At 43.4% G+C, this 19006-nt stretch overlaps 3 protein-coding genes across 3 annotated transcripts in view; 2 read left to right on the top strand and 1 right to left on the bottom strand.

Moving 5' to 3' along the window:
- Nucleotides 1-2149, top strand: part of snapin (SNAP associated protein) — a 5587-nt gene extending 3438 nt beyond the window's left edge. Inside the window, exons 2-4 of the mRNA XM_037692841.1 lie at nt 1010-1056; nt 1180-1298; nt 1717-2149. Coding sequence (XP_037548769.1) covers nt 1010-1056; nt 1180-1298; nt 1717-1824 — 274 coding nt within the window. The 3' untranslated portion in view covers nt 1825-2149. The remainder of the gene's footprint in view (nt 1-1009; nt 1057-1179; nt 1299-1716) is intronic.
- Nucleotides 2150-3116: 967 nt separating this feature from the next.
- Nucleotides 3117-9867, top strand: LOC119425294 (peroxisomal membrane protein 11B-like). Its single transcript, XM_037692815.1, has 4 exons — nt 3117-3342; nt 7889-8004; nt 8080-8281; nt 9268-9867. The coding sequence occupies exons 1-4, from the start codon at nt 3287-3289 to the stop codon at nt 9671-9673; spliced, it is 780 nt and encodes a 259-aa protein (XP_037548743.1). The 5' UTR covers nt 3117-3286; the 3' UTR covers nt 9674-9867.
- A 1990-nt stretch (nt 9868-11857) lies between these two features.
- LOC119425896 (interleukin enhancer-binding factor 2 homolog) lies at nt 11858-18405 on the bottom strand (the record flags this gene model as incomplete). The annotated part of the gene is given in 10 exon segments (XM_037693452.1): nt 11858-12020; nt 13146-13301; nt 13757-13847; nt 14241-14355; nt 14441-14502; nt 15125-15212; nt 15299-15377; nt 15481-15597; nt 16257-16322; nt 18303-18405. Coding segments are annotated over 9 exon segments (873 nt in total), but the record flags the coding sequence as incomplete, so codon positions are not given.
- Nucleotides 18406-19006: the final 601 nt, after the last annotated feature.

Raw genomic sequence — 19006 nt, 5'->3', positions numbered from 1 at the left:
TTTTTTTCACTGTTTGTTTTTTTCACCGTTTGTTTTTTTCACAGTTTATTTATTTCACTGTTTGTTTATTTATTTCACTGTTTGTTTATTTATTTCACAGTTTATTTATTTCACTGTTTGTTTATTTATTTCACTGTTTGTTTTTTTCACCGTTTTTTTTTTTCACTGTTTGTTTTTTCCACTGTTAGTTTTTTTCACCGTTTGTTTTTTTTCACAGTTTATTTATTTCACTGTTTGTTTATTTATTTCACTGTTTGTTTTTTTCACCGTTTGTTTTTTTCACTGTTTGTTTTTTTCACTGTTTGTTTTTGTCACTGTTTGTTTATTTCACAGTCTCAAAACTTTCAGCTCCTTTAGGACATTCCTGCTGTGACTTTTGATATTTGCAGTTTTTACTTTTTGCAATATTTAGTTTTGTCGGCCATGTTTAATCTCATTGAAAATGGATGGAGCTCTCCTCACCTCCTTCAGATCCTTTCAGTTGTTTGCAACCTGCTCATTTCAGCTGATGTTCAGCTTCAGCTGGTGTTCAGCTCCTTTATGCAGATTTTTGTCTTTTTGTGCTTTTGTTCAGGGTCTGACTGCTGATTTCAGCATCTTTTGCCCCTTTCAAAGTTTTTCAGCTAAATTCAATTTTTGTCTGTAGTTTCAGCTACTACGTATGTATTTTTCCTAATTTTAGCCTTTTTTGCCTTTTTTGTGCTAATATCAGTTCTTTCTAATCATTTCAAATTTCTGCTAAATTCAGCTCGATTATTTTATTATTATTTTTTTTTTTAGCTTTTCAGATACTTTTTTGCTTCAGCTTTGTAATTTATTCAGCCTCTGTCTGTTTCAGCTTATTCTGCTACATTTCAGCTGTTTCTCTGCTGCTTTCAGCAAATGCCAGCTGTTCAATTTCAGCTCACATCATGAGTTTTGAAATGAAACCTCTTCAGCAGAAGTCCTTCAGCGGTCACGTTGACAGGAAGTGACATCACTCTGGTTGTTAATAGTTTGCTCTTTGCAGAGAAAGCCAGGTGGAGCTAAGGGAGCATCTGGACAATTTGGCCACGGGTAAATAATATTTTTCTGTCTGTTCAAACAATTTCATTTATCAAACAAATGAAGCAAACTTCTAAATGGATAAATCGGTGAAGAGGTTCCCACTCGGTCCTGATCCATGTTCCGTCTCCACAGAGTTGTGCAGGATTAACGAGAACCAGAAGGTGGCGCTGGACCTGGACCCTTACGTGAAGAAGCTGCTGAATGCCAGAAGAAGAGTGGTGCTCGTGAACAACATCCTGCAGAACGCTCAGGTCACTAACCAGCTGAAGGAATGCATGTCGCCCTTAACTTGTGTTAAAATCTGTCCGGTAGTTTGAGTTATTTTGCTAACAGACAGACGAGGTTAACTCCCAACAGTTAATGCTTTAGGTGAAGGTCGCACAATAAGAAGCACTTATGACTCTCAGCTACTACCACACCAAATCTTAGCTCCTTGTCTGAGGTACAGCCACTTTTGTGTTGCTTAAAGTCGGCTGGCTGTAGCGGCCATCTTGAATTGGTTAGTCAGTTATGAATGTACACCCAGTGATTACTTCCTGATGGCTTCATTGAAACCTACCCAGTGGTTCATGAGAGATTTTGCTAACATACAAACACACATAACAAAAGACTTGGAACAGCGGCGAGTCGTGTCAGCTGCAGACAGTAATCTGATTACTGCGTCCACAGGAACGCCTCCGACGACTCAATCACAACGTGGCCAAAGAGACGGCTCGGAGGAAGACCATGCTGGAAGCATCAGGAGTGTTCACCTCTCGCTCCCCCAGTAAACCCTGACCCCCCTTCACCTCGGAGGCCTGGACATGATAACCCTCGTCTTCCTCTAATATTTAATGTCCGCTTGTCGAATGTTTCCTCTGTGTCGTAATAAAAAACAACAACTTTAAGTTATTGTGTGAAGCTGCAGGTGAAGACTTTTAATCCCAGATGATCTGTTGGAGTGTTTGGATTAAATGCTCCTGTTTGATGCCAACAAAAGACAGATTGAGCACAAACACTTTAACTCCCAGGCGCATGCTTGATCTACTTTTCGTATTTGATATTTATGTGTCTGTGTCTAAATCTGGACTCGTTTAATTATTACTGTAACGTGCTTTATGTTGGGGTGAGTCACGTCTCCAGCTCGGCTCTAAACAGGAACCTGTGGGTTTGATCATATTTCTCCAGTTTTTTGTCCTCCCTTCACTGGCTCCCTGTACGTATAATAGAAATGGCCTTGAACCCTCATCTCTCTGAGCTACTTCAACCAGATGTTCCTTCTCAGGCACCAAGATCATCTGATCAGCTGGTTGGTTGTACCAAAATCTAGATTGAAGCTCAGGAGATCGGGCTTTTTCAGTTGTGTTCCCCAAACTCTGGAACAATCTGCCCCCCCCCCCAACATTAGACAGGACACTTCCTGTTTTTAAATCTGCTAAAGACACATCTGTTTTCGCTGACTTTTAACACGGCATGAATTGATTTAGTATTTGATTGCTTTGTGGGGTCTTTTTTTATGCTTTTAATTTTTTTTTTCTTTAAATTGGTGCCATTGTTTTTTTTTATTGTTTAAGACTTTGATAACTGCTGTTTTTAAATGTGCTTTATAAATAAATTTGACAACATTATATGAACTACTAAGAAGGTTCAAACCACAGTTTGTTGGGTTTTAGTTGAATAAGTATTGAAATTACATTTTTTTTTGGTCATCACCATTTTTGACTGTGTGGTGCGATGGTTTGAGCCCCTCGGATGGGTGTGAAGTGTCTCATCAGTGGATCCGTGCATGTCAAACCCTCCAGAAAGCTGCGCTTCACAGGAGAGGCCTCTGAATTAATTTTTTTTTTTTTAAACTAAGAGTTTGAAAGCAGTGTTTAAAAGACTAAATGTAGTGAAGGATGTAACTAAAACTGGACATTTATGGAATCTTATTTCAGTAAATAATAATCTCTCATAGAATAAACATTAAAATAGTACAAGTTTAGAAGCTTCTATTCATATTTGGCCTAAAATGACTGAAGGAACGGGTGCAGTACACAGTGCTCGCCTCTAGAGGGCAGTGCATGACGTCACTGACGTTTGCTACCGGAAGTTGATGCGACTGTACAGGAAGTCGACGGGCAGAACTTAATACAACATTTACAGATGACCGCAGTGGAGTTGGTTATTTATGTGATAAAACGTAAAGCAGCTACAGAGCTAGCGTTCAGCTAGCAGCTGAAGTAGAAGCTAAAACAGAGCTAGTTCAGTCGGTGTCAGAATGGACTCCTGGGTTCGGTTCAGCGCTCAGAGTCAAGCCAAGGAACGAGGATTCAGGTAAAATCAACACGTTTACTTTTGACTTACAAACAGATTAATCAGTTTTTATTTGATTTGTTGGTTTCATTCTTCAGACTGAGGCGGAAAACAAAATAATACAGGCCAGTGCTCACCTGAGATAATACTGAGTGATAGCATTGATTACTTCCAAGATGCAGTCCAGGTACCTTCAGGGGGAAGACCTGGTTCATGCCATGTGTGTACCTGGTATCTATGTATACGTATGGACCAGCTAGTACAAGGTACTTGCCTAGTGTGTACTGGTACCTATAAGAACCAGGCTGTATTATGAAGTAACTTGTTACCTTGTAAGTACCTGGTATGCACTTTGTGGGTATTTGACAAATACCAGGGAGGTACCTGTTTGGATGTAGTGTCATGCAAAGTGTCTAAAGTTTTCCCACTTTGTTTCTTGTCAGGTTTGTGTGAAGTCCGGTGAAGTTAGCTTCAGGTTGGATGTTCGCGCTCCGCAGATTCAGCGGTGTCTTCCTCTGGCCATCTGATCCCGGGCAGCTACCCTCTGCATGCTCCCTCCTCCGACCCGCTTTCCTCAATGCTTTTCTGAACACAACGCACAACAATGCAGTCTGTTTATTTTTCTTAGCACGATAATGCAACAGAGCCGGTCAGAGTTACATGTGGACACGCATTACAGAAGACATCCACACACATATAAACATGTCCAAACAACAGATTTAAAAAATGCTGACGCAGTTCTCAATACAAATACCACCTGTTATGTTGCAACAACTCCAGTGCTTCTGTTGTACTAACACACAATCCATTAAGAAGTTCAGGATCAGTAATACTCCAGGTACACAAAAACACATGTAGTCTGGCTACACTAACTCTTATGAAGATATACATTTAAATGATCTTTAATAGTTACAGATTCAGAGCACTTTTAACAGCACACATACATGATGCATGACATGATTAAAACAAAAAGTTCTCGGCTTACTTTGACCAGGACACCACAGATGTTTCCGTCCTGTTGAACACGGGGGCTCCTCGCTCCCCCTTTCCATTTATCATCACTGAGCATGTTTTCCCTCAACATCTCCTCATCGTGAAGTATTCCCTATAGAATGCTGAAATGGTTTAATTAATAAGACAACTCCATTGACAACTGAGGCCCCTTTCCGATTAAACTAGTAGTTTTCATTCATTCAACCTTTATCTATACAGGTTAATCCCACTGAGCCTCAAGGAGTCGTTCTGATTTTAACAAAGAGTGATGACAACAGTGGACAATCGTAAAGGAAGCATTGAGAAGAACAAGTGGAAGAAATTGGTATTAAAAAGTGAAGGAAGAACCCCCAGCTAGGTTGTAACATAAGGCGATGTAGAAAACTAAAAACAGGAACATGTCTGCATTGGTTTTTGCCATGAACTTATCCAGTTAATCAAACTGAAAGCCACCTCATTGTTTGTAAACAGGAATAAAACTAGTGTAATTAATTTAAGCTGTATTTGAAACATTTATTCAGTGTTGATTTGTTCTTTTTGAAGCATAACTGGAGTCTTCAAGCTCGTGATTTGTTAAAGGAAATGAACCACAACAGAACAAATTTTATTTTTACTGTTCTTTTTTTTTTCATTCAACCTTTATTTATACATGTTAGTTCCCGTTGAACCTCAAGGACCATTTACAAGCGAGACCTGTTACATACAACTTACAGAGTAGATGAGGAAAAGAGAACATGAGTCAGAGTCTTTATTGTCGTTCCACCACATGTGGTGGGACAAATTTCTGTACACAAGGTCCCAGTTACATCCAACAATAAAATGTAAAAGAAAAACAGTAATAACATCTAAGATATGAACTAAGAAAAACATCAACTAAATATACACTAAGCACTAATAGCATAAAAACATTGAACATCAGCACAAACATGAACATGAGTCTGTGTGAGCAGACGAGCACGAATGAACAAATCAACATGAAACAGATCAGCAGCAACATGAATCAGATCAGCAGCAACATGAATCAGATCAGCAGCAACATGAAACAGATCAGCAGCAACATGAAACAGATCAGCAGCAACATTGAAACAGATCAGCAGCAACATGAAACAGATCAGCAGCAACATGAAACAGATCAGCAGCAACATGATATGGTTTTTCACAGTGATTATTCTGGTTAGAGATTCATGAGTCTAACAGCCTCAGGGTAGAAGCTGTTCCTCAGTCTAATGGTTCTACACTTAATGCTCCTCAACCTCCTTCCTGAGGGGAGCAGGACAAAAAGTGTGTGTGCTGGGTGAGTGGGGTCCTTCATGATGCAGGTGGCCCTCTTCCTGCATCTGGAGGTGTAGATGTCTGTGATGGTGGGGAGACTGACTCCACCAGATTTCTGTGCAGCCTTCACCACTCTCTGCAAAGCTTTTCTTTCTGCAGCTGTGCAGCCTCCATGCCACACGTTGATGCTGGAGCACAGGATGCTCTCCACTGCACACCTGCAGAAGGAGGTGAGGACTGAGCTTCCCAGACCAGCTCGCCTCAGCCGTCTGAGGAAGTAGAGTCTCTGATGAGCTTTCTTGATCAGGCTGGTGGTGTTGTTGCTCCAGCTGAGGTTGTCATTCAGGTGTACACCCAAGTACTTGTAGCTGGAGACCACTTCCACCGCAGAACGTCATGTTGGGGGGAAGTAGATGTGTTTGTTTCTTCCTTTCTTCAGATGAGGGTGGAGGAAGTAAAAATACCACATCTCACACCATGTCCTGTCTGGGGCACAGTGTAAAAGATGCAAAAAAAGACCTTCCAACTAGGCCTGTCGTGATAACAAATTTTGCTGGGCAATTAATTGCCTCAGAAATTATTGCAATAAACGATAATATTGTTTGAAATTTGACAATAATTAGTAATTATTGTCAAATTTCAGAAGAAATGTTAGTTAATTTGTTTTGCGTGTAGTACCTTTTTTGACTGCCGGATGGTCGTATAAGACTGTTTGAAATGAAGGATGGACAGTGAGGGAGCAAGCAGTGTGTCTCTTTAAGAAAAATGGGAGGGAGGCCCCTTGACGTGACATGAGCTGTCTCTCTTCAGTTCTCAGAATGGCAGACGCTCAGTGTGGTTTGAGCTCTTTAGCATAGCATTTTTCACACAAAGCTTTTAATAAAAACAATCAGTAAACAAGTTCTCAGCTTCTTTTTGCAGAGAAAAAACTTTACACGAAGGCACGGGTTTCATCTGTGAATTTTGGAGCTTCGACAAGACGGAGGTTTTTTCCCGAGGTTGGGCTGTTAGCTTAGCTTCTCAGATTAGCCTCTTTTAAAGAAAATAGAAAGTGAGGGGTCAGTGAAGTGGAGTTCATCCTCTTATCATCCAGTGTCTTCAGTAGAAAGAGAGAGACATGAAGAAACGATAAAGCTGATAAATGAAAATGATGTTGATAATTTTCATTTATCGTGATTAATTGATTTATTGTTCATCATGACAGGCCTACTCTCAACATAAACAGCAACATACAATGACATCATAATACATTCATGCATGAGAAGGTCAACAAAGGTGGTGAGTTGTCCGTGGACACTGCCAGGAAAGGGGTGACCTGCTTTAAAACGCAGAGAATAAAATAGAAATTAATCAAATAATTTCTCAGCAGGAAAACCACCAACCAGCAGCTTCCAGTGGTTGAGCAAGGCCCTTAACCCCCCCCCCCCCCCATCTGCCCCCCTAGCTGGCAGCTCTCCGCTCCACACAGAGGGCTGTGGTAGCTCAGTGGTCTGTGGTTGTGTCAGGAAGGACATCCGACATAAGAACAATTGTCTTCGTGTGAGATAGTTCACTGTGGTAACCCCTGAAGAAGGGAGCAGCTGAAAGAAGGAAAAATGTCTGAGCCTCACGCCCTTTGCTCACATGGGTGATTTGTTCGTGGTGTGATTTTGCAGATGAGTAAACTGTCAGATCGAGACGCGTTTTCATAATTGTCCACTGACAAATCGTTTGTTAAGCTGCAGATTTATTGACCTCCAGTCGTGTTTGACTCCATGAAGCCGATGAGAGTTCTTCTCGTTCTTCTGTCATCTGCACAACGTTCAAACATTCATCAGTTTGGTAAAGTGACGAGAGGGAGCTCTGCTCGGTCTCCAAACACAACCATGCGTCGTCCGGCCAGTGTAGTAGTAGAGCGACATCAGTTTTGTGCCGCTGGATCATGACATGACAACTATTAATTTTTGCTTCTCAAGAGTGTTTGGTTCAGTAATTTGACGGTTCCTAAGCGAACCGCTTCAGGTTGGAGGAGGAGGCAGGCTGAAGGTCTGAAGTCAGACTGCCTGCATCGGGTCGAACGAGAGGAAGACTCCGCTGAACATCCAACCTAAAACTAACTTCACTTCAGTAAATCTTACTCTGTTTCTGAAGTATTTTCTGCTTTATGGAGTAAAACAAAATATATCTGATAACGGTGCTCTTCATCGAACAGTTTACATTCTGTGTTTCTTCAGCTGTTTCTTTGTGTGTGTACGATCCAATATTTGTGTTTTGCTCTTGCCCGGCTGAAACGGCTCTCTAACGGTCGGGTGTTTGTCCTCAGAGCGGCTCAGTACGCCTGCATGTTGGTCGGCTCCGCTCTGCACAGGACCTCGGCAGCGCCGGAGCTCCGCTCGAAAATCAACAGCCTGGAGGCTCACATGAGCCTCACGAGAAAGTGTAGGTGAAGCAGGTGTGTGTGTTTCTGAGACTTGATGTTTGGTGTGACTCGTGTGTGTGTGTTCTGATCCGCAGTGCTGCGTCTGGGGAACTCTGTGGAAGCGCTGCAGGCTGCCAAACGGACCATCCACCTGTCTGATGGCGTGCTGAGGCTCTGCCTGACCGTCAGCCACCTGAACAGAGCCATGTACTTCGCCTGCGACAACGTGCTGTGGGCAGGAAAAACAGGCCTCGTGGCCCAACTGGACCAGCACAAATGGAGTCAGAGGTCCTTCAGGCAGGTGGCTGGTAGAACAATCGGTGTTCTTTGTTGTGCTTCTGAACCAAACGGAGACTGACTGAACTTCACCGTCTGCAGTTCCAGCCTGGTCCTCTGGTCCAGTTTGGTGTCTGCAGGACAGAGCTGAGGACGAGCTCCTCCAAACTTTTTAAACCTTATCGTCTTAAATCACACTTTAAACACAAAAACACAGACAGCCCTAATTAAAATTATGTCTTTATATTTCATCACAGTAGTCCCTCACTACTTTGCGGTTCGTTTATCTCAGACTCGCTCTATTGCGGTTTTTCAAAATAAGATTGGACATGACACACAACTGGCTGATTGATGGATGAGCCGCATGATCGGTATGGCATTTTTATTTAAAATGAATTATTTTAAAATTATTTAGCACCTGTGTGCAGCCCAGAGCTGTAGAAAGCTTCCTCCTGCAGCTTGGTGCGGCCCATACTGCTGCAGCTGATCAGCTGTTCTCCGTGCAGAGTGGAGAAGTGGGCGTGGCCAACAGCGCTTACAGGTGGCAAAGAGTAGAGGAAGCAGGGAGCTGAGATCATGACATGCTGTGTCTTTTAGAGCCTTTAGAGTTTACAAACATTGTTTAGAATATTGCAAGAGTGTGGGAAGGGTTTATAACACCTTTATATATATATATACATGTGTATATATATATATGAAATTTTTGCTCACCGTGACCACTGGATGCTGCGTTTGTGTTATTGTGGTAAACAACCACAATATGTTGTGTAAAAAGGTGAAATTCAAAATATTTGTCAGTAAAAAGGTAAATAAAATACTGTTTTTATGAGCTGCTCTAACCCTCGTCCAGAAGCAGCTCTGACCTGTAAAAAGTTAAAAATGGTGTTTTGCGACACGGATGGTGGGAGAAAACATTTTTGTTTGTTGGTAAACACTTGTTTGTTTGTAAAAAGATCTAGAATCTGCCCCTGGATCAGGACCGTTCTGTCTCTGCTTCCTCTCTGCAGGTACTACCTGTTTGCTCTGATCCTCAGCCTGACCCGAGACCTGTACGAGCTCCGCCTCCTCCTCGACTCTGAGACCCGCTCCAGAGGCACCAAGTCCCCCCCGCCTCCCTCCGACAGCAGCGCTCTCCTCACCGACCCCCTCTCCACGTCCTCCTCTCCCTCTGCCGGAGCTCCGCCTCTTCCTCTTGCCCGTCTCCACAGGCGCCTCCATCAGGTTCTGACGGTTCTGTACAGAAACCCGCCGCTGCTGCTGGACCTGCTGAAGAACAGCTGTGATCTCTTCATCCCACTCGACAGGCTGGGGATCTACCCGACCGGGCCGGGTTTTGTCGGGACCTGCGGCCTGGTCTCCTCTGTCCTCTCCATCCTCACCATCGTCCAGCCGTGGCTCAAACTCAAACCATGAACCCAGTTTGGCCCGTTCAGAACAGAACTGTACCGACGTCATGTGATCAACTCCTCTGGAGGCTCGAGTTCTAACAGACGTTTTATGATCTTTCTTTTTGCCCAACAAAAGAAATGTTCTTTCCTGAATGTTAACGTTTTTAACAGCCGTCTATCCACACGTAGAGAACGTAAAACCTGGAAGTTTTCAGTTTTCCATCAGAGCCGGAGCAACGCTTGTGAACTTCAGCTCCACCATTCAGAGGTTTTATTAAGAAATTAAAACTACTAACACTGTTTTAGTGTAAGCTTTGGTTTAAAGGAAGTTCCAGTGTCCTTTTGTCCCCCGTCCTCTGTCCACGTCACCATCTCAGACTAGGAGGACGTGCGCGGGTTTTAAGATTGAGGACCTTGAAACTGGTCCGGTCTCGTCAGGTTCTAGTGAATCAAATTTAACCTCAAGTGAACAAAAACAGATTCCACAGAGTCGTTATTTATCAAACCAAATGTTGCAGCTGTGTAAAGACCCCGACCCAGCAGCTTGTAGAACCTCCTCCAGAACCAGAACCTCAGTAGTTCTCTGTAGGACGTCATCTCTCTCATGGTTGTGGAGGAGTTCTGGACCACTCTTCTTTCCATCATTGAGGTTTCTCCTCAGCTCTCTCTATATTTCTATCAGGTTGAAGTTCTGGACTCTGACTGGACCACTGCAGCACCTTGGTTCTGTTCTTTCTGACCCGTTCTGTTGTAGATCAGCTGCTGTGTTTGGGCTCATGGTTCTGTTGGACCCAGTTTGGTCCAAGCTTCAGCTTTTGGACAGATGGACTCACATCTGACTCCAGAACCTTTTGGTCTACAGAGGAGTTCTGGTCCACTCAGTGACTGACAGGAGCCCAAACCATCAGCCTCCACCACCATGCTGACAGCTGAGGAGCTGCTTGCTGCAGTGCATTCTGGGTAAACATCTGTCCTTTGGTCTGGTTCTGGTTCAAAGTCTTGTGGTTCCTTCAGATGAAACTTTACGCCTGAGTCGAGCGGCCATCTTGTTTTTAGACAGAAGAGGTTTCTCCTGCAGCCCTTCAAACAAACCAGACCTGTCTGTTTCTGTCCTGACCTTTGACCTGCTGACTGACTGTAGAGTGAGATGGAGCTCATTTCTCTAAACACTGCATGGTCTGACCTTGGGGTGAATCTGTTGTGAAGATTGTCTGAAATGTTTCCCACTTCTCTGCAGAGCGATGGACTCCAGATCGTTTTAATGACCTTTGACCCTTCTCAGATTGATGGCAGGTGCTTGTCTAAGCTCATTGCTGATGTTTTTACACCCTGGTGTTTGTAACCTGCTCAAGTCCAGATAATTTTTAATATCCTGATTTGTAAAACTCGAACTTGAACGAGGGCAACTTCCTTTTTCTCCTGACTATGATTTGTGTGAAAGGTATCAGCAGGTTCTGGTGTTCCAGAAAGTTTCCATCCATTTGTGACCCAGTTGGTGCCCTCAGTCCTGAGGTGGAGACGAGTTGTGGCTTCACTGCACCAGCGGAGTGTTAAAGGTACCAAGACGTCTTCTCACTTCAGCCTCTGAGTTTGTGATTGGACACAGGAAGCTGTTGGGTCTCCAGTGAAACCATAAGTCAACAGTTACATCATCACCTCTAGTTTCTTCTAGTACCAGACTGAAAGTTAAGGAGCCCATGGACCAGGAGGTGCAGCCTTCAGCCAAATGTTTTCAGAATAAAGTTGTGTTTTTGATGAACCTTGCAGTTTAAACAGACGCTGACCAACTCGTTCATCAGCACCAGAGACGATCGTTAAAATTTAATCTGTTCAAATCTGATTTTAAATACTTTGCATTCATGGAAGGAATGCTTATCACCCACAAACTGTTCATGCTTTACCCTCTGTTGAGAAGTCTCGACAAACGTTCAGCTCCACCTCGCTCAACATCTGTAAACTTTAGAACGACGTGCGTGTGCAAGTCAGCTGGCTGTGGCAGCCATCTTAAGTCAGGCTGCTGTAACGTAATGATTTATTTTCTGCAGCATCAACATCTGTTCACACATTCATGCTGGGTTCTGGTCACAAACCTGCAGAAACATGAGCATGAACATTATTTAGCTTTGCCTATGAGCAGAGAGCTATAATGAACTGATCATCTAAATAAAGCTGATCCATAAAAACTCAAGAGCCACGACTGAAAACAGAACACTTTTATTCCACTTTTACAAAAAGGAAGAAGAAGAAAAACAAGGTCAGGTGAAAACATCACAAAAACAAGACTAATGAAAACTTTAAAGAGACTGGTCTTCCAGGTGAGCTCTTCTGTTGGTTCCTCCAGGACGACGGACTTCAGACAGGTAACAGATCCACTGTGGACACAACGACACCACCAGTTATGAAGACGACACTTGATGGTTTCAGAACAACGTGGACGTGCAGAAACTTTCAGGCTGATTCATATCAAACCACTGATGATTCAGATCTGCTCAAGCTCAGTAAGATCGTCTCCTTTGGGAGGGTCTCTCTTGCTGTCGAGAGTTTTGGGAGGGGGCGGGGCTTAAGGCAGCACCCGCTGAGGACAGTTAATGATTAGTTCCTTCACGTGCAGCCTCCAAACATCAGAAAAAGCAGCTAGATTTGTTGATTTAAAATGCTCAAATATGCTGGAGGGGTCTGAAAACTCACTTAAGTGGCCAAGTTGGCAACACAGGACTTTACAAGCACAGATGTGGTTGATCCACGGGCCAATCAACAGCTGCAGTTTGCTGACGTCGCATAGTTCAGCTCGCTTAGAACCACGGCTGAGGTGGGTCCAAAAAGCGAGCAGGAACAAGGACTAGAGACACGACTGACCGACGCTGAGCAGAGAAGCAGCTTTAGAGCTACTTGGCTTTATTAACTAGACCAGGAGTTACCTGAGAGCTGTTCACCTTTTCATTTTAAATAAAGTTTTCACGTTAGAAGACACTTAAAGGGCTCTCTGACTAACTGCACATCTTGGCCTTAACGTGTTATTTCTCTTCTACTAAAAATTGATTGGGACACGTGAAAACTGCTTAATTAATTAAGACGTTTATTACATTTTTCACCTGAGGACGTCACCACTGTTTTACTGGCGCAATGCATTCTGGGACGATGACGTACATCAATTGTAGTGGAGACTAACACACAAGGAGTCAACGTGTGACAGTCAAGTTATATTTTGTATTAGTCCTTATGAACAATATATGGGTCGAAAAGGTCAAACTTGTGATGTTTAATTTATTAACTCTGGAGCTTTAGTTTGGTAACAAACTCACAGAATCTGATTTATGATGGTCCAGTCAACAAACTGCACCAACTCATTAAAATCTGGCCCAAATGTTCCAGTACATCTTTTTTTTTTCCTTATGGGGTCGTTCTTACATAGAATAGTTTGTTTTGTTAAAGAATTCAAATTCATGTAAAAGTGGTGCTAAAATGTGATTTGAGTTTAAAGGGAGGAGACGTCTCACCTCTTTACTCCTGGGTCTCCATGCTCTCGTCCTCTTCGTCTGCTCCCTCCTCCAGAGCTTCGTCCTCCTCCTCCTTCCTCTCCAGAGGTTTCTTATAGACCTTCTCTGAGGGAGTGACGAGCACGCCGTCCCACGTGGACATCTCTGTCATCAGATCTGTAGAAAAGATTCAGTTCAAATCTCAGAGCTCTGAACAGAAACATGCATATATAAAAATAATTAACATTTATCTGAGGAGCTTTGAGTTTAACTCCATCACAGAACTCTCATTTACTCTTCAGCTGCCTCTAAATTCACTCACTGAGTCAGCGGTGGTGGCCACTTTTAATTAAATCATCTGTTGTTTGTCAACAATTAGTTTCTGAAAGTTTAATGAACTCTGGACATTCGACGTTCTGTTGAGAGAACAGTGAAACAAACAGTGTCCTGTTGGAGCAGATGATGCAACATTCTTTCACCAGTGAGACTTTGAAGAACTTGCTCTGTGTAGATGGAGTGTGGACAGACTCCAAACTTCAAACTCTGCTCCCTGACTCATGTCAAGGCTGATAATGAATTACTGAAAAATGACCAGATTATCCCTTTAAAAAGAAAAACAAAAGGAAACTTACAGCTGGCATCTCCTTCCAGGCCCAGGATCTTTCTGTAACCTCCATGGGAGAGCACCCTCACCAGTGTCTGCGCTGTGAAACACACCATGTCCTGCACACACACGCACGCACACTTTGAGACTCAAACAAATCATTTATTTTGAAGAGTTCAGCACCAACTCATTGAACGCCTGTCGACAAACTGTTACATGGAGATGTATAGCAATGATCCGGACAAGCAAAGAACTTTTCTGAACTTCGACCTTGATGTGTGACCTTGACCTTAAGACTGGGGGGATGAGAAGTGTGTGTGGCACTCTGTCTAGTGACGGTGCATGAAGTTTCATTAAATTATCTTGAGCGGATCAGACGTGATGGGCGGGACAAAAGGTTTATGTACAGACTGGACCGAGTCCTTTCCAGGCACGAATAATTAAAACGTCCTAAAAACCACTAAAGTCAGCCAACGTTACAGTTTACTGAAGCTCCACGTATGAGGAGATACCTGCTGCTCCAGAGTCATGACTGTGTGAACTCGGTAGTTTCCACTCTCACAGGGGTCGGTGATGCCCACAGAGCCGGGCAGGAAGAGGCCGGCAGCCAGCATCTGAAGGCAGCGCCTGCAGGGGTCCAGGTCCAAGAGCAAAGGTCAGAGTCAGCTTCTCCAGAACACAACAGAAACCAGGCGGAGGAGGAAGAACAAACCTGTAGGCCACATTCAGGGACAGGGGCTGCCTGGACGGGTTGTTCATCACGGCAGAGTGACCCTGAAACACGATCAACATCACTGATTTACTGACTTCCTGCTGAAACAAACTCTGAAAAACACCGGACTTCAGAAGAGGCAGAAAGTATCGGCTAGAAAATCTGAATTTGAGTTCAGAGTGCTGGAAATATTTGTGAAATACTAATACTACAAGAATACTAATACACAAGAATCTGACAAACATGTTGGCACAATATTATCGTCAGAGAAATCTATCAAACTTTAAATAACCACAATCAAATGTATGTTAGGCCCTAAACATACATCCATCCCTCTTTTACTTCTTCCTTTCCAGGTCGCGAGGTCACTGGTGTCCATATCCAGCAATCACTGTGTGAGAGGTGGGGGACATCTGGACAGGTCTCCAGTCCATCACAGGGACACAGAGACAAATGAGACAAACATTCATCCACTCTCTCACTCACACCTAGAGTCAATTTAGAGTTACCAGTCAGTTTAACATGTATGTTTTTGGTCTGTGGGAGGAAACTGGAGTACCCAGAGAAAAACCACGCAGCAAGGACAATCCGGCAACCTCCTCACTGAGAGGTGGCACCTCTACCAACTGTGCAACTATATTTGAAATAGTTCATATTATGATTAAATACGAGACTGGCACTCACCAGCAGGTCCAGAATCCATGGAGTCAGAGGTTCAAAACCAGAGAAACGCAGCTGGAGGTCCTTCAGAAGCCGGATCAGGACCTTGACCCTGAGGATCATGACAGGTCAGGTGAGAGGTCATGGACCAATGCTGTAAACGGTACATGTAACATGTGACAGCACAAACGTCCTCACGTTGACTGAGAGGCGTTCTCCTCAAACCAGCGGGCGTGGCGGATGGCAGCCAGAGCGCTCTGCAGAACCTTAATGTCCACTGAAGTAACAAGAAGCAGAAAATCAGCCGAACGTTCTGCCTGCAACTAAAACAAGTGAGACTCCCTGAATGTCTGACGTGTGTGCACGTGTGAAGCTCTTACAGTGAAGCTCTGGGTCCAGCTTGCGCAGGTTGGGTGGAATGGTGGTGATGAGGATCTTGACAGTAGCATCAGCTGAGCTGATCTCAAAGCCCGTCTCATTGGTCAGCATGGAGAGGACTGGAAACAGTCAAACAATGACTAATGATGGGAAAACATCCAGTTACTCATGATCAGCAACTTCCTGCGGATCAATAAAGTTCCATCTCGTGATCGACACCAGAGGGTGTTCAAACAGACCGACTGAACCCAGACTGGAGGGGTTCTGTTCGTGTCGTTACTGTACTTTGATGACAACATGAGGGAGTTCAGACTTCTGCAAAACTAAAGTATTAAACGTCTGGTTACTATGGCAACACTAATAATTCACCCATACATCCATCCTTTCATGTTTTTTCCAAGGTCGGGTCACAGAAACCCAGACGTTCATCACTTCAGCAGCTCAGACCACAGGGGATGTTCAATCCTCCAGAGAGTTCTGGGTCTGCCCTGGGGGGTCTTCTCCTGGAAGACCTCCAGAACCATCAGTCAGGTGGCATCCTAATCAAATGGAGGGACCACCTCAGTCGACTCCTTTCGATGTGGAGGAGCAGCTCTACTCTGAGCTCCTCACTGCAGAGCTGCTGCCCTGAAACTCTTTTTAAGAAGTTCTGAGGAACAGACTGGAACCATCTGATCATAATCCAGGTCTTAGGGTAATCTCCCACCCTCTCCCCCATTAAAATCAAAGCAGACATTTAATCACGACGATCTGGACGCTCTTGTCCACCACTCTGTACCTTCTGTGGGGTCCAGGGTGCGAAGGGTCTCCACAACTTTGTTACCAAGAGCAGCCACGGCTTCCACTGAAAAATAAAAATTAAAAAAACACTTTAAAATCTCTAAATTTCAAAAGGTCTTCATAACTTATCGTTTTCTTGGATAAATTCAAGGAGACTTCAAGGACAAACTAAGAAAGTATCTGGGTTGTCAAACACTTCTTGGCATCTACTAAAAAAAAAAACATTTTATTAATGTTGGCAAGTTTTACTACTCATTACAGTACTTCTGTATTTACATTAAATGATCCGTGTCGGTCAGAACTATAAGGATGTTTAACTCTGTTGTTTTGGAGCAAACTTTAAAACAGCAGGGAATAATGTCATTAATGAAGAATAAAAAGTAAACGTGAACTGAGCAGGAGGTGAGTGTCGCTCCATCAGGGCAGACTTTTGCACAAAGCAAGTCATGAGGACTCATTTACAAGAGAGACCTGTTTTAGACAACAATAAAAAACAACAAAATGACTGATTTCAGCTGCTCTAGTGGGAAAGAGCCTCTCAGAGACTCGGCTTTAATTTGTCAAAAGTACAGGCTTTAAGCTACACACCAGTTTTTAAATTGTGCTGATAGGCCAAGTAAAACCAGAGTTATGATCAATAATCCACGCCACATGGTTTTCTGAAAATCATCGTCATGTCTGAACCGTGTTACAGAGGCTGCGGCAAAGACGGGCAGTGTCGGGAACAAAACACCCACATCACCCTCCACTTTCACCGCCCACCCCCACCAAACAGATAAACAACATCCCCCCTTTTTTCTGACAGAGGTTTGAAGGTATTTGCTAAGAGCCAAAAAAAATCTACAGGAAGAAGAAAAAGACGTGAAGTTGAACGGAGTTCAGCGCGATCAAGTCACAGCGAGAGTGAGTCATGAGGTTTGAGAGATTTGTGATTTTTAGAGCAGGGCTATTCAACTAAACTGCTCAGGGACCACAGTTTCTGCCAACAGCTCGGGGGCCGGACATCCAGAGATTAAAATCATTATGTAAATAAACCAAAGTTTACAGTGATCCGTTACCTTTAAAATTTGTTTATTTTATTGCATCATAAATGCAATAAACAGAATCCAAGTTTAGTTTAGTCAGTTTTAATGTGTTTGAGTCAAAACAATGAGAGGATTTTTAAACGTGAGTACGAGCTGCAGACCCAGAGGACGGAACCAGCGAGTCAGAACCTCTCAGACACAGGACAGGATTTGAGTCAGACAGAGAGGACTTTGTTGATGAAGAGGATGATCACAATTTATTTTAGAAGAGGAACGAGAGGAAGAGCAGGCACAGCCCCACTAGTAGGTCTGACTCTGTGCAGAGGAGGGGGTCCAGAACAAACTAACAAAAACTTTAAACTTTAAAATAAAAAGAATCATTAAAATTATATAATTATTTTTATTTCAGGCTGAGACAGATCTAAAAGACTGACAGATTTTTGAGGAAAAAACATTAAAAACTAGTATTTTTAAGCAGTTAAATATAGCTGGACATGGACATGAGTGACTCCCATGACCCAGAAGAGAAGCTGGATAAAGACTCGAATTAAATGAATTGTAACATCACGTTACAAAAGGGAACTACAGTGAATGAAAACAGAATAATCCAAGCAGAACAGGCAGCCCTCCGACGTGCCTCGTCTCTGAGCGGTTTGAACAGTGAATGTTTGTAGTTTAGACATGAGTGTTTTTCTGGACTGGAATTGAACTGGGATTGAAAGTAAACCTGAATGTTTGTGGTGCAACATATTCAGGTGGGTAAGAGTTACACTGTGGAGAAGAGCAGAGGGAGGCTTAGTTTCATTTTCTGGTCCGACAGATCCTGGAGGGAGACATTTTATCTACCACCAGGTGCAATGGAGGAGCCAGGGGGTGGCCAATGGTGGCCTTGACCAACGTAGCTTAATCTTCAGCCACCCCAATCATTTGAGGACACGGGGGACAAAAAACACAAACACACGTACACAAGAATTTAAACAAACCAGTTTAATCAGACATCTGGTGCGATCATCACTTACATGTTGGGAGGATTTTCAGGATGACGACAAGGTCGGCGACGTTGTGTCCTGTAGTCATGGTGCCCTTCTTGTACGAACCCACCTGACGCACTTCTTCAATTTGCTATCAAGAGACACAACTTTATTATTATCATGTTCCTGATGCTGACAAGTTGTCACATATCAGTGACTTTAGTTTCATTCAGCCAAATCCAAATGAAAGCCAACATGCTCTGTGTTGATTTGAGACGTTACAGGAAGTAGTGACGAGACAGGAAGTCAACATGCATCGTTACTACAGTAAGACAGAAATACTACAGAGCAGTGGTCTCAAAACTCCCCCCCCCCCCCAGTTTATAAAATAATTTATTACCATACCAAGTTTATACCAGTCTTTGTTGAGCAAAAACGACACCTTTAATCGTCACTTCTTTTCAGTGGCTGGTGTGAGCCTGCTTGTTGCTGCAGATCTTCTCAAACTTGAGTTGCAGTTGTGACACTTCCACTCAGAGTTCATTTTCAGTGTCCAGCTTTGATCTGCATTTTGTCTTGATTGAGGCCACAGCAGAAAAACCTCTCACATAGTTAGGGTGTGGCAGAAAGAAGAAGTGGTCAGGGCTCTCAGTGGGTAATCTTTCTCCACTCAGTCCAAAATGCAGCCAGAGTCTGACTGAAACTGCATATTTGTAGCACTGTCAAGTAGGGCTGCAACAACGAATCGATAA

Source organism: Nematolebias whitei, chromosome 19, assembly GCF_014905685.2.
Source record: "Nematolebias whitei isolate Nwh7 chromosome 19, NemWhi1, whole genome shotgun sequence".
Lineage (NCBI taxonomy): Eukaryota > Metazoa > Chordata > Actinopteri > Cyprinodontiformes > Rivulidae > Nematolebias > Nematolebias whitei.
Note: the sequence above shows the minus strand (reverse complement) of the source record. Positions and strands in the feature narration are given on the sequence as shown.

Bases quoted from the DNA above. Each gene is read 5' to 3' on its own strand.
- LOC119425294 (XM_037692815.1), top strand. From the start codon at position 3,287: ATGGACTCCTGGGTTCGGTTCAGCGCTCAGAGTCAAGCCAAGGAACGA. The intron at 3,343-7,888 runs GTAAAATCAACA...GTTTGTCCTCAG, and splicing joins GCCAAGGAACGAGGATTCAG to AGCGGCTCAGTACGCCTGCA. The intron at 8,282-9,267 runs GCAGGTGGCTGG...TCCTCTCTGCAG, and splicing joins TGGAGTCAGAGGTCCTTCAG to GTACTACCTGTTTGCTCTGA.